General features: G+C 35.7%; 1 protein-coding gene across 2 annotated transcripts; it reads left to right on the forward strand.

Moving 5' to 3' along the window:
- LOC109830145 (uncharacterized GPI-anchored protein At1g61900) lies at positions 1,545-15,335 on the forward strand. Of its 2 annotated transcripts, none has more exons than XM_020397311.1 (9): positions 1,545-1,738; positions 3,756-3,800; positions 3,964-4,112; positions 4,959-5,813; positions 6,708-6,953; positions 7,084-7,098; positions 7,201-7,341; positions 7,495-7,542; positions 14,776-15,335. In XM_020397311.1, the coding sequence occupies exons 3-9, from the start codon at positions 4,070-4,072 to the stop codon at positions 14,877-14,879; spliced, it is 1,452 nt and encodes a 483-aa protein (XP_020252900.1). In that variant the 5' UTR covers positions 1,545-1,738; positions 3,756-3,800; positions 3,964-4,069; the 3' UTR covers positions 14,880-15,335. The 2 variants fall into 2 exon arrangements, with proteins under 2 accessions (XP_020252900.1, XP_020252901.1); XM_020397312.1 differs by having other exon boundaries at positions 3,993-4,112.

The following is a 16,052-nucleotide window of genomic DNA, read 5'->3' on the forward strand; positions in this document are numbered from 1 at the left end:
ACAGATGCAACAAAAATTTAATTTAGCAATATTATGCGAGCATTACAACATTTTAAAGAGGTGTTATCTTAAAAAACCTACTCTATAATTCACACAATTAAATCTAGTTAAAATTTACCAATGTACAGATATACTATTGAACATTTAAGGTAAAAATAACTACCAATTATAGTAGACTTGAGCTATAGCTTTATGTTTGCAAAGGGCGCAACAAGCAGGTGGATATAGATGTTAATAACGAGTGTCCAAATGATAAATACTGTAGAATTTCTTATGACTTAAGACATTGTAAAGGTAACACTATTTGACGCAATAGAAACTCTTATTTGGTGCACAACAAAAGAATTCATTGTAAAGAAAAATAGGTCAATCCTAACTTAAATAATGAATTAGAAACACCAAAAATTTATCATATATATGAATTAATATTTATTCTCATTCAAATTACTTGTAAAGTTAAATGAGAAGATAAAAGATAAATAAGCCTAGAGAAAGATAATAGCACGAGAAATACAGGTCCAGACCGATGCCACAATTGTCTTAGATGATGAAGTCATCACTCTAAATTACTCTAGAAAAAGATAAAAGTGAAGATGGTTTGATCTCGGCTCAATAAAAAATAAAACATAAAGAATAATAGTCAATATTTTTTTAATATTTTATAGAATAGCCTAATTTTTTGAGTAAAATTAGAAATATTTGGCAGAGATTTTCATGAATTTTAAATTATTTTTATATACTTATTTTGTGGACATTTTATCATATAAAACTATAATAGAGTTAGCATTAATATTTAGTTTATGGTTTTAAATGAAGTCTATCAATGATTAGAAATAAAATTCATATTCTCTTTTGTGTAATTTTAGCCATTTCTAATCAATTGTCTAGGCTTATTAGCTTTAATTATTTCTCTTGCTATTACAATGCTATTTTTTTAAGTTTTTTTACTTTTGCAACACTATACTTCTATATGTAAAACTTCCTTTCATGCCGATTTAAATAATATGAATATTTAAATTATATTTATGTTGGTTTCATGTCAATTCAATTATCAATATGAAACTTAAAATTGGGTGTAGCACCTCGAATCATTGATGAATAATCATAATATTAAATTTTAGAGACTAAGTGAGTAAATGTATCAAATTAAGATGGAAGAATAAATTTTAATAAAAAAATAAACTAAAATGAATAATTATGATATTTAATCACATATATTTCATATGACGTGCAATGCGCCCGTGCATAAAAACTAGTTAAAATATAGGTACGAGCCTCGAATCCGGAGATAAATACGATGGCTAATAATCGAATTTGCCCAATAAACCGCGACTTACCTCAAACCAAACCCGAGCCCATAAAAGCCCATAGGCCGTTACGGGCTCCCCAGTCCACAACCTACATCCAACACCGCAGCCCTCCCCGGCCGCTGCCGCTCTAGGGTATTTTCGTAACTTAACTCCCACAATCATTTCCACAAGCGAAATAAACCCCGGCCTCGCGTCCGCACATATAAAAGAGCAGCTGTTAAAGCGGAAAGCTAGAGGGAGGGGAGAGTGGGAAAGAGACAGCTGAAGAGTGGGGAGGGGGCAAAAGGAAAAAAAAAGAGAGAGAGAAAAAAATAATGGAGCTGAGAAAGGGGGAAAAGCCAAGGGGAAAGTTGACAGCGAAAGGGTTTTAGGTTTTCTTTTCGTAGCGGAATCGGTCCAGGGATCCGATTTCAGAATATCGAGTTTAGGTACTTTTCTGGATCTTTTTTCGGTTTCTGATTTCTTTTAGAATGCTGCTGTTTGTTTAATTTTTGGTGATTTGGTGGAGTTAGGGGCGAGAGATTGAGCTGAATGCTAGGGTTTTCATGAAAGTAGATGCTTAGTGGGGATAGTTTCGTGTGATTTTTCTGGAAAAATTACCGAAAGTTATCTTTTTTATATGTGAGATCAGGTAAAATTTCTGTATATAGAAGGTTCAGTTTCAGGAAATGTGTTTTTTTTTTGAGAGAGTTTATGTTATTGTTGGGGTTCAGAAACGGGAAGGACTGTAATTAGATGCTTTTTCCTTTAGTTTTTTTAGTGGTAGGGGGACTTTATATGATTTTTTTTTTAAATTTAGGACGAAGTACCAAGTTTGTCTTTTTTAGATGAGATCAGGTAATGTCACTGTATATAGGAGGTTCAAGAAAAGGTGTTCTCAGGACTTACTATACGTTTAGTTTCAGAAAAAAGTGCTCTCAGGGATTTGCTATAGTGTGAAGGGGACTTAAACAAAATTGGTTTGCTTTCAAGAGTTTATGTTTCAGGAAAAGGAGAGGCTAGTAATCAAGAGTAAGAGGCTAGTAATCAAGAGTAAGAAGGGCTGAATACGAGTATAATGGATCTGATCAGGATGTATATATGGTACAATTCTCATGGATACTCGTAGGATACTTGTTGGATGTCTCTTTAGAATTCAATGACCAAATTTAGTTTCAAAATGGTGTGTATATATAGATTAGATTCTTATTGGGTGTGTTTTGGTTATGGATTGCATACAATATTAAGTTTGAGAGCATGTTTTTATTATTTTACATATTTATTTATGTGTGAAGAATTTCATAGTTTTTTCATGATGGAGTTGTAGTTCTTTAGAGATGACCATTTTATGTTATCCTATCTATGAAGAATTTGTATCCTTGCATACCCGTGTATGCACGTATCCTGTGTACAGACAACCTAGGTAACCATTCAATATTTATGGAATGGTTTCTTCAATGATTTTCAGAAGAACTTCAACAAACGAACATGTATTTCTTTTTCCAGTATTTAGTAGCCATATGAGATGAAATACACATGATATTCTCTGGCCTAGTTTCTCTAATAACCTTTGAAATAATTCCATAAAAGAATATGGATTGTTTTGACTATGTATGAGCATTATCAAGGCAAAGGAAAGCTAAAGCCAATGAGATTAAATTTGATTTAAAGCATGAGAAAAAAATAAGAAAATATAGATAATGGGAAGAAGAGATATGATATAGAGATCTATAAGCAGAACTTTTAACTTGGTTAATCTATGCTAGAGGCTGACAATAGGGTTCAACATGTAGAGTAGCATATTCATAGACACCGCATACTATTTACAGCAGCAGCTTAACATCACTGACGATACTTTTTGGTGGATCCAAGGGTCCAACTGAATTCTAGGATCCAGTGACCTTAGTCATTTTACAATGAACCTCTTATACATTGAGTGATCTCTAAAAAAGACCTAATTATAGGAAGTTGATAATAGACTCCTAAAGATGAAATAAACTAGTTAAAGCCTTAAAGGAAAGCTTTAACCTAAGATAATAGTCAAAAGGTGCCGGTTGAAACTTAAATCTAACTAATCCTTAATCATCGCTTTCATGAGGGACAATTGTACGTGAATTGAATTGGCTACGGATTCTTATCCTAATAAATACAGTAATAACATTCTTTCCATTGCCCAACTAATTAACCTGGCAAGGATCTAAGCGCATTTAGAAGGTATAGGTATATTTAATTCCCACTTCCGAAAATAATTATCTTGGTAGCAATTATACACTATTCTTGGTGTTAGCATTTCCTCTTTATGGATCAGCGTCATGCTGGCTGAGAGCAGTAAACTTTTTGACCGTCATCTTTAGTTATATTAATGTATTTATTACTTATTTATATCTGTTTATTTTGTTTGTTTTCACCAAAGTGTTTATTTTTCCCTTTTGGGTGATTTGATTGCTGTTTTGGTCTATGGAACAGAGATAGATGAAAGAAGAATCTCGTGGTGGCAGCTCGTCACACATGGTAAGGTCAAGAGCTCGGGATACATACACTTTGTAGCACTCAGGCATCTTCTTCATTTCATATTATGAGTTTGCTTGATATTCCTCTCTTTTACATGTGCGCTTTAAAGCATGCTCAAATTTTCGATTAAATCTTAGTTTCTTAGTTGTAATTTGGTTTACAGGGTGTTCCATTTAATTCTGAGAATTTCAGGCGTTCTTCACTAACTAATTGAGTATCTTGGAGCACTTCTTAATTGGTTATACATGTTAACAAAAGGTTGAAAGAGTATGGAGCATCTTGAGCATCCATCTACTGTTTCTTATATCCTGGGTAAGTAGGAAATATTTTTGTTTCCTATCTATTTCTGTCTTCAATAATGTTCCATTAGATAAAATCCTTTTGCCAATATGTTAGCTTTAGGAGTTACTATGGATCCACAAAAGGAAAGATGGCTCTATTTTACCAGTACGTAATGTTTATTATGACCAAGAGTTGCTCAGTCTTGTCTTCTGGGTCATTGTTTGTAGATCTTTCTAAATCTGGTATACACCATTTTTTAGATGCAAATGATCTCTATGATAATATGTTATAATTAAATGACATCTATCTTCTTGTCTTTTCTCGATAATTGATACTCCAAATATGCAGGAGCGTATTAGCCCGGTTAACAAATATCACTCTTTTAGTTTCTTCTCTTGTAGTAGAGTTTATTCTGTAGGGTAATTCTTTTTCAACAAAACCATTCTAATGTATTTATCATAAGTCTGTAGTGAAACAGTTGAAAGAGCATATGTCTTTGCAAGATAAGTAATACCTCTTAATTCTTTACTCTATTTGGCATAAAAGTTCCTCCTTGGTTGCATGACCCTAAACTGCTTGACCTTACGTGCCAATTGATCTTCTTGAGTCATGCCAAGCCTCTTTCTTGGGATGAGGAGATCACTTAGCTTAGCTTCAAATGCTTTTAGTTGACATTCTTGAAACCTGTCAAACTGTGACAGTTCAGCAATCACTTTGTTATATGAGAACGATTTAGTAATGATATGTCTATATTTCATGGTTAACATTTCTTAACAATTGTCTCCTTGTTTTCCACATTTTGTGAGATCCCCTTATTTTCTCATAAATGATCATTTTCTTTGTCATGATTAAATGCTAGTCCTATTTTTATTGCAGGGGCCTTACATTACCGGTTTCTGATGCTCACAGTTTGGTTGTGCTGTTTCAAAGGCTTAACTTGTCAGAAAACTGTAGTTGAACCCAAGGCGCATGTTCCTTATAAATTTGAACTGTCTGATCCTCCTATTGGGCTTTTCGACCCCATAGAAATTTCTCCTGCAGTTGTTCCGCGTAATCCATATCCCGTGGAACCAATATCACCAATGTATCCTTCCTTTCCTGGCACATATGAGCCAATATTGACTGGGAAATGCCCCATAAACTTTTCTACGATTTCAAATATTATAGACAAGACAGCTTCCGATTGTTCTGCCCCATTAGCTGCTCTTGTTGGAAATGTGATCTGTTGCCCCCAGGTTAATAGTTTACTGCACATTTTCCTAGGCTCTTACAGTGGTCAATCTGATGCCCTTGTTCTCGAACAAGCTGTTGCTGATGATTGCTTTTTAGATATTATAAGCATATTGGCCAGCAGAGGAGCGAATAGTAGTATCCCTACACTTTGCTCAGTGAAGACCTCAAATCTTACCGGTGGATCTTGTCCTGTAAAGGATGTTGCTTCATTTGAGAAAATAGTCAACACTAGCAAACTACTAGAGTCCTGCAGTACTGTGGATCCGTTGAAAGAATGTTGTAGGCCTCTCTGTCAACCTGCAATCATGGAGGCTGCAATGCACATTTCATCAAATGGATCCAGCAGTCTTGACAGTTCTGGCATACCTGGGAGCTCTGCTGGAATTGATTCTGTCAATGACTGTAAGGCGGTTGTTTATGCTTGGCTTTCTAGGGAGCTTTCATCAGAAGATGCTAATACTGCATTTCGGTTATTATCTAACTGCAAAGTCAACAAAGGTACATAACCTTTTCCACCTTACCTGTATGCATGTTCAATTGTTTGGTTGTATGTGGCCGATACAGTGTTCGGAAAAACATAATGTAAGCGTTAGTAGTTTGATTCTACTTTTTCCTATTTGTGATTTATGATTGGAATCTTTGATAGTGATGAAAGCATCAAGAGGTTCTTTTATAACCTAAAATAGGACAAAAGCATTGGAGTTCCATGTGAATGGACAAAAGGTTCTTGTCTGTAGAAGTCGTCCCGTTAATTCACCTCTTGACTATTGAGGACTTGAAGGTGTCATTTAATTCTCACAGACTGAGATTACTGTGGTAGATAAGCTGAGTCTACTTCTGTAGATGAAAGTGGTCCATTTGTAAATAAACGAAGTCTTGTCTACTCCATTCCAGGAAAGTCTGAATAAAATCGGCAGTTAAGGCCCATAAGAAAGTTAAATATGGTCTATGAGGGGAAAAAATTTCGTGTCCAGACTACAGCAAGTTTAAACCTTTAAAGATGGAATGACTTATGGGGCAGTATATCCTTTAGGAGATTAATCTCAGTTATTTATTTATAATTTATGTTTATGTAGCTGGTTGGTATTTGAGACTGAACATCAGCTTCATCAGGTTTTATTTCATTGGAAGGTATCTTCTATTTTGATCAACTTATTTTCTTCAACAGACAAAAGAAAGATGGACTTCAGACAGGCTTTCAGTGCCATTTTGGATTTTAGAATTATTAAAACTTGAACTTGTTTGTAAAAGGTGAACATATGTCTTGTTAAAATTATCACTTTGTGGGCTAATACCGTAATAGAATATTAAAGTAAAAGATCTGCTTTGTGTGATGCCTGAGAAATAGTTTGTTGTCTATTATTCACTGACATTTAATCCACCAAATTCTAGTTTGTCCACTGAAGTTTGAAGATCCTTCAAGCGTAATCAAAGAATGTCGTGCTTTGGCTGCTCCAAATCCTTCCTGCTGTACCTCCTTAAATGCATACATCGCAACAATACAAAAGCAAATGTTAATAACAAATAGGCAAGCAATCAATTGTGCGACATTGTTTGGCTCCATGTTGCAGAAAGGCGGTGTTATGACAAATATATATGAGCTTTGCGATGTTGACTTGAAAGACTTTAGTCTTCAAGGTACATTTCATACTCTTTGACCTTTAATTTTTTTATTAGTAGTTGAAGTTCTTTATTCTGCTGCATAAATCTGATTTTTTTTTCTTTCCTTCTTTGTTAAATGTGCCTACTACTTTTGTGATTGGGGCAGCTTATGGGCAACAAGGTTTGAATTTACTGTCACTATATTCATTCTGTTACTGTTTGTTTAGTTTTCAAATTAACTGGTTTGCTGATAACCCTTCTTTGACCTTCAAACTGAATACAGGCTGTCTTCTTCGGAGCTTGCCAGCAGATGTTATATTTGACAATTCAACAGGCTTTAGTTTTACATGTGACCTGAGTGACAATATTGCTGCTCCATGGCCGTCGTCATCCTCGATATCTTCGCTGTCTCTTTGTGCCCCAGGTGATTAAGCTTCAGAGTTGGTACTTTTTATATTATCGCTTGTTGCATATATATGGTTGCAAAGGTCAACCAAATGTAGTTGTTTATATAGTCGCTCATGAATATTTTTAGGAGTTAATATTTTCTTGTCTCTCCTTTTCTTGCATCTTGCAGAGATGTCCCTACCTGCAATGCCGGGGCCACAAATGTCAGGAGGATCTGGTATGCTGTTTTCATGCCCTTACTACTATTTATAGAATCTAATGACACCAGTTTTGCTTCTAGGCTCCAATTCTTTATGTAACATGTATATGTATGCACGTGTAATATGGAGTGGAATTGTGTACCATTCTTTGTATTGTTGTGGAGGTTTCTATCAATTGATACTCTCTGGGAGGTTCCATAGCTGGATTTAAATCAATTAATTTGGTCAGGGTGTTTTGAGTCTTTGGGAAATATGGCTATCCATATTATATATTTCTGATGGTAATTAGGTCTGAATAGTCTGAAACGTTAAAAAAATGAAAACTCAGGATAAAGGAAAAATTGTATATCCTATAAGTTCCTTCTAAGTGTATGAATATAGTCCAATTGTTTGCTTAAGAGGTATGCAGGATTATGGCGTTGCCAAAGACAAGAGTTTGAATTAATTAATTTACTTAAAGGTAAGTAGTAATTGACAAAATAATTAAATTAATTCATCTGAATATTCAGTAAGTAGTTTAACTAGTGCAATAAAATATACCCAAGGAAAAGATAAGTAGTTTAAACTAATTTACTGAGCTATTAGGCAAATGCAGGACATCACACATGCAATTATATTGTATTACTAAATGGCATTTGGGAAAGGAAATTTCTGAGATAGAGACATCCATAGATGCTTTAAAACCTAAAAAGTTTGCAATGAACAGAACAAACAACGGATGAAAAAATTGCACTCCGAGTTCTTTGATGTAAACAAACAAATCAAGTCTGACGAAATTCTAGTTTAAATAAAAAAATTCGATTCTAAAATTTCTTAGAACCTGAAAGTTTGAAAAGATTTGCTGATATCTAAAATTAGTATCTATCGTTTACCTTATTCTATTATCTAAATGTAAAGTATTCTTGAAAAAGTTACTAAAATAATAATTTGAATGATTTATTTATTTATTTATTTATTAACATCAAGCTTTTGCCACTTATAATATATTATAATTTTTTGCAAGGTTTTAAATGTCGGCCGACATGTCGGTTTGAGGGCTTGAGCGACACGACATGAGCGTTTTCAAGTCGTATATCGGTTTTCAGGCCAAATCGGAAATATCGGGGCCATATTGAGCATATCGACCGATTTTTCAGCTTTGAAAAATCGGCTTATATGACCCTTTTTTAGATATATTTTTTGTTATCGGATTTCGATTTAGTAATAAAAACCCAAACCCGTTTGACTTGTTCTCATGTTTAAGGGTTTTTTATAAACCCGATAGAAAGAAAAGAAAAAAATTAGGGCTGCAGGGGATTTGGGAACCCATCACTCCTTTTGTGAATGACGACGCCCTTTCCCCACCTCAATCTCAGCCCCCCATCATCTCATCTCTCGTTACGCCTCAAAATCCGAACCCCAATCGAACCCAAGGGCGGCAGAGTATCCCGTCATTGGGATAAAGGGAAGAGGGTGGTCGGTGACTCATCCGAAGGACCCCGAGCAGACGAAGAAGAAGAGCCCCGACACTGCCTCCCTGCGACGTCGGAATGCACCCATCGTCTGTGTCACCTCTAGAATTTAATTTATAAAGTATGTTTATATTGAATTTAGGAATGCTTAGATTATATTTAGGACATGATATTATATATATGAGCACCACCCGATATGGCAATCCGATATTTAGTCCATGTCCCCCGATATATCCCCGATTTCCGCTATCCGACATGGATTTCAGTCGTCCGACATGAACCCGACATCCGACATTTAAAACCTTGATTTTTTGTATAAAGTTATGGAGTTGTTTACATATTTTTTCCCTTTACAAGTGACTTAAAATATTATGGAGGAAGTGTAAGAGAAGTGTCTATCAGTCTCTCTATTATCTCATCAATACATAGAATACAATAGAGGGTTTGTGAGCCTCTTTTTCCTCTTACCTTCTATCAGTGCAAAACAATTAGTTGGATAGTTATTAGACCAGGAAGAGGCTGAATAAATTGCACTCACGTGGTGGCTTGAATACCAAATTTGAACAACAATTTTATTCTAGCAAACAATTGTTTTATTAATGGATGCTAGAATCGTATGTTTTTGCATTTATATCAGAAATAAGCTAATTGATTTAACACGCTAAGGTACATTCATCCAACCAGATACAGACTTGGTTGATTGTTTTGGACCTTCACTTTTCTAGTTATCATCTAGACTCAGTGTGAGAATTTAAAGTTATGTCACTTATAGTTTCCAAGTTTGGGCTATAAGTTTGGGCAAGACTTACAGATGAGCATTGTCTGCATTCATTTGATTTGTCTTTCTTAGCTGAGCATGATGCCCTGTTTGGTTGACTGGTTCAGACAAGTTACCATGAAGAAGCAAGTTTATTGAACATGAAAATGAATAACATACACTTTTTCAATTCGTTCTTTACGTAAGATGTTTTCCTTTCTGATACTTTTAATTTTGTTGGTTTTAACAATTTTCTAAAGAAGCAAACCCATACTGTATTTTGGTATGTACTATCATCTCTGAAAACATTTAAAACAAACCATTTTGCTAACACAAGGATCAAAGTCATTAAAGCTTAGGTAGATTTCGAAGGTTGAGTTGTTGATAATATTCATTATTAGACAGTGTGTGTGTGGATGTGTGGGGTGCATGTGGTTGGTTGTGCATGTTTTTGTTAGGGTTTTAAAAGCGGCCCAATTGCGTTAGTGGCACCCTTCCGCAATGAGTCGACCACTAGTGGTTATAAATTGCAGCGAAACTATGTTTTGCTTGAAATTGCGGTTAAAAGCATGTAAAAGCGCTTAAAAGCGATTTTACTCGCTATTAGTTAATTAGGTTTTTTAAAAAAACCTGATCTGAACACTATATTAACCTGACCCATTTTACTAAGACCCTAACACTACTCGCTTCTAACCCTAACCCTAACCTCTCAATCTCACCTCGCTTTTGCTCTCTGCTTCTAACCATAGTCTCTCGAGCTTCATTGCTTCCCTCCACGAGCTTCACTGCTTCCCTCCATCATCTCTGCTGCCTACCCGTACGCCAAATCCTCATCTCCTCTGACTCCTCCGCTGCCGAAGCTTCATCAGCCACCACCTTTCAGATCTCCTCTCACCATCTCCTCTTGTCTTCACCTCTCGACGAAGCTTCAGCAGCACTGAAGCTTCAGCCCTCCACCGCTAGATCAGCCCCCGTGGCAAGGTTTGGCAGCCTAAATCAGCTCCTCAAGCTGCAGCCCTCTGACAGTCCTCCACCGTCTCGATGTTGCAGCATTTGCATCAAGCTCAAGGTAAATATCTCGAGCAAGCTGGACCGCTATTTGACTTTGTGTTTTTTGCTGCTATTTTGCCACTATAGCCCCTAAATAATCTTAGTGGTCTCACCGCTACGCGACGCTTGTGTATGCATGTATAAGTCATCAATCAATCACATTAATGATAACAAACCAAAATCCTTGAAACGTTAAGCTTGCGAGACTCAATTATGAGTAAGAATCAATAATTTATATGACATACGCGAACAATATTATGCATCTGATTGACAATAGGTTAAGAAACTAAAGTAAGTCGAAAATATAGTGGAATATTTGGAAGTTAATACTATCTTTGGTAGATAATTATACCTTAGCAGATGAGTAAGGTAACTTTTTGATGAAAATGTATCTTCAAGTTTATCAGTACATGCTATAGTATTAGATCATTCATAATAAGAAGACTAGACAAGGGTCGAGAAACTAGAATAGACCCCTAACATGGTGACTAAAGTAGAACGAAGAGAGAACCCCACGTGAGAAATATTTGTTTGTTGAATATCGGATCTCCCTTGACCCAGTCCTTTGCTTTGTCATTCAGTTAGGCATTTGCTGCAAGCTAAATTAGTTTTTTTATAAGTGAGAGAAAACTAAAATAATGTGCAATGTTGATCTTTATTTTTACTACAAAAAAAGAGGTTTGGTGAGCTATATATTAAGGTGTAAAAAGTTCTTGGAGATGTGAGGGGAAATCAAACAAAAAGATTTGCAGGGAAATTTTTTTTGTTGCCTAATCAAACAGCCATTAAACACCTAAAGTAAAAGTACCTCATAGGAAATGATAAAGAAGGGAAACCTTAAAGATAGATTGGTGGAATTTTCAAGTCTCATGCACACCAGTTTAAAAATCCTTAATGCCTAAACATATGTCCCCATGGTAGTTCGTGTAACGATGGATAAAGTTTATATCAACCCAATCATTCTACACTTATGTTTACCTAAACACTAAAAGATGTCATTTTAATTATGTTAAGTATTAAATGGATCAATAACATAAAGGTGTAAATAAGTAAGATGTTGTGGCATATATCGCCAATTCTATGGGATTGATTCTATGTTTAGAAAGAATCTCAGATCGGATAGGGTTACTAGGCAACTATGTTATCTGGGTACTTCTAATCTGAAGTCGTACTCCTACCCGTACCAGCCTGTACTCGTATGCAAACTCCTTGGACACTCTTTTGCGTAAATGCGTACATTTATTTGGGCATATACTCAATTATACGATGCTTGTTTTCTTTAAAACACTTGTCATACATTTTCTGGACACATCCTATACTTCACATCTATTTCTTGAAACTTATTGGACATAGTTAGGTTCCGTATTATGATTTTGAAGGGTCATTTGGATGTCTAGTTCAAAAACTAGTGATTTTTCAATTTTTAACCCACATAATACGAGAAACATAAAAATGTTATAGGAATTTTAGTTCTCATCCTTGTTCTCATACAAATTACTAGTTCTAGTATATAATATATATGTAGACAAATATTTATATAGCAGTGTCGCCGAACCCTACTTTTACAAATTTGACGTGTCTTGTACCCATACCCGTACCCGTACTCATGCGACATAGGTTACCAACCTCGAGGGGTAGTTCGTGATATGCTGACGCACCTGGAGTTCGAGCGAGAATGAAGGCTTTGCACGACCTCCCCTTCGTCAAATCTGTTTGCAAAGATGTGGTACCACTGCCTCTATGGTCGCTAAGAGAGAGAAATATAAACACATTAGTCATCATTTTTGAATTTCTGTGTAAATCCTGCATGTCAGGAAAAATCTCATCCTAATGGTGACAAGGTTCTTGGGTTTAACTCAATTCCTTTTAAATATAGTAGCTGATTCAATTTAGTTTTTTTCTCTTTTTATTCCTTGGGTGAGGTGCATAACTTGGTAGATAATGGGAATTTTGAGTTATTTAAGTTTTTTCTTGAAGCATGCCCCTCAAGTTAATTTGTAGCATAGTATTTTGTGAGGACATTTCTATTTTTTTTTAAATTGACTCGTATGGGATTAGAACCAAAAGTTGCAACTAAAACTCTTAGCTTTTCTTAAATAATAGTAATCATAATAGATAAGTAAGAAGGTGGGAAATTTTCACAAATATAGATTCATTGAATAATTCTCATAAATACACATTGAATATTTAGGACAGGCAAGCGTTTCCTGGATAGGTCAAAAGGTGTTACTTTTTACCTCTATCTAGCATTGATAGTAACATTGCAGTATTTGTCAGTTTACTGACATTAGCTACATTATAGCCCAAGCTCGTAGTTTCTGGGTATCGCCCTTGTGTTTTTACTGCATTACTGTTTCAGATTGCTAGAACTGTCAACTCCTTTTGTCTGTTGAGAAGCCCATAACATTAAGTTGCATGGAGATTAACTCCCTCCTTCCCAGTGTGTGCGCGCGTGGGTTTGAACGCTTGTGGGTCATTATCTTCGGATGTTGTTATTATGTGTTGCTTTGATTTTTATAGTGTTTATTCCATATTGAGCATTCTTTTTTCTTCCCATCCTTTCAGTTTCTTGAGAGCATAGTTCTTTTAGCTGTTCAATCCTTAAAGATTCTTGCAACATAGTACCTCTTTTGGACATGATCTTCAAGTGCATCTCTTAAAGCCCTTTAGTTTCTTTAGTATGCTTGGCCTTAATTGGGAACTCATTATTTCCAGCACACCTTCAAGGAAGCCTTTCTTTAAATCGGAATCTGTATTACTATGTAACAGGAAGTTAGTTTCATTGTTGTATATCTGGTTGGCGAGGTCATTTGACTTATGCCACATTTGAGCGCATATTTCCATGCGAAATTTTATTTTTTGGTATCAAATTGATTTTTCTGCAAGCTCTACTCTCTCTACATGATCTGCACCTTTTGCCTAATTCTGCTATCATCACCACATGATTTTCATATGTGTACTCAAAAAGGCAAGCCTGTTCATCCTCAGTTATTTTGTTTCTAGGATTGAAGTGGGTTTGCTTTCTAAGTAGGGTGTTCCAAAATATCATACTATTTAGAAAGGTACAATTACACATTCTTTAGTATAAAAAGCATTCTGAATTAGATTAGTAGGCTATTAGCAATACCTAGCAAAACTGGATATAATCTTGTACAGGGAAGTTGATATGAGCCTTATGGCCCTTATCTGGTTGATGAGTGAATGGTACGTATTCAGAAAGCCAGTATATGGAAGTATAAGACCATTACTTAGCTTTCTACCCAAAAGGGACCTTGGTTATCAAAAGTAAAAATGTACAGCCAAAATGAGTCAAGACGTTTTTATTTTGGTATACCTATTCCTGTGGATGCTTCTGTTCCATAGTCATTCCCAATTTTGATGGGGACGAGTTAATTTCCTTTTTTTTATTTTCCCTTCCGTTTTTTGATGTTCATTATTCTTTACTCGAATTGAAAATGTTCTTGTTTATCCGTTCTTGCTTGATTCAGTCTATAGATCTTATTTCTTTTCATTGTTCCATTAGTCAATTTTCTTTTTCTCAGGAGAGTATGTTATTACTGCAAAGTTGTGTTCCGGTAAAACCTAACCATATATTAAGCATGTTGTTGGCCTTACTCCAAGGTAAGCTGAAGACCCATCTCCTATGTGAAGTTTGTAAGTTTAATTAGCGTGTGATATTTATCATACTGTATTATGGCCCGTAATTAATTTAATATAAATAACAAAGTATTATGATATGTGAATTCTAAAGTGTGTTTAGACAGTGCATTATGTGATGCAAGTCAGTTCCTTTGAGGCGGATGTGATAAACGAATCTGACTGATTGTGTGTGTACACCTTACAATTAAATCTGTTCTTTGCTAGACATCTTGTGCGATGATGTTCCTGCACCATTACCAAGCTATATAACTGCTTTTCTACTTTTTTCTTGCCAAGTTTACCCAGCTTTGTATGTATTGTTCAGCTCTGATGCTCACTCTGTTCCGTCTCAGGTAATGGTCATCGTGCAGCCAGATCGCTGGTCCTGGTCTTTTTGTATCTTGTTTGTCAGACTTTTATGAACGGTCATCCAGCCAGCAGATTTTGCGGTGTATGAGAGATTTCATGGGCAGGCCGCTCGACATTTATATTGAGCGACTCTGCGGCCAGCAAGGAGATTCCATGGTCTAGCCTCTTAACATGTATAGAAGTTGTTTTGGGGGCGAGTTGATCGAGTGACTGGTGCAGCTTTGAGTGAAAACATCGAGACTGTACTGGTACTTAATGCCAGGAGAATGTCCTTGAAATGATGGGTTCTGTAGTATCCATGTGATATTTTTGGGGTTCATTTGTGAATATAGATAGTAGAAAGGTGATGTGGGTACTCTGATCCGCCATTATCATTGTATTTATCGTTTGCATATTGCATTTTTTTAGGTCTCAGGTGGCCTTTCTAGTTTCATTTTGCTTCGCTTGTAGGTCTGTCCAAATCTGTCGTAAAGCGTGCTATTTAGACTTGATTTTTTTCCGACGGTTTGTCGTCGGTCAATATGATTACGCTGGTAGTGGTGAATGAGTGGGCGCAGGCTCCGGTCAGTTTTCGATCTCTATGTTGACGGTGGGTTCTTTGATATTATTGTTGTATTTTTACATAATAATAATCCAGAGGTGAAGTTGGAATTTAATTGCGGGTAAATTACCAGATAGATATTCCATTTTTTCCAACTCGACCCTTCTTTCTGGCAGGATATTTAAGCTTTAGCCTCAATATGATATTTTAACTTGTGCATGCTATATTAACTTGCGCGGCCGAGGACAGTAAGGTCATTCTCCATTGAGCTGCCTTTTTTTTTTGGAAAATTTATTCCAATTCCCTACCTACCAAAATTGTTAATTCTATACGTGTTTCTCAATAAACCTTCTCCACTTCAAATTTATTTCAAACCTTATCAGACCCTCCTTCACGCTTTCTTTTCTAGTCATCAACGGTGCCCTCTCTTTCTCCTTAAAACTCTCCCAATTCAAACCTTAACCCTAATTTAACATCGGTATTGACTTGGATGAATGTCGTAGGGGTTGGATCAGAATTTAGATTTGTATTAGGAGAGGTCGGAGGAAGAGGGACTTGAAGGAGGATCTCATTGGATTTATTATTCAATAATAATATTTGAGCAATGATTATAGGCAATGGCTTTTTTCTTTTTTATTCGACCGGGTAAAGACTCGAAGGTGAGGAAGTACTGGAACTCCTTTCAATGTAGGAAGGAGAGAACAAGAAGAAGAAGAATAC

Source organism: Asparagus officinalis, chromosome 2 (assembly GCF_001876935.1).
Source record: "Asparagus officinalis chromosome 2, Aspof.V1, whole genome shotgun sequence".
NCBI lineage: Eukaryota > Viridiplantae > Streptophyta > Magnoliopsida > Asparagales > Asparagaceae > Asparagus > Asparagus officinalis.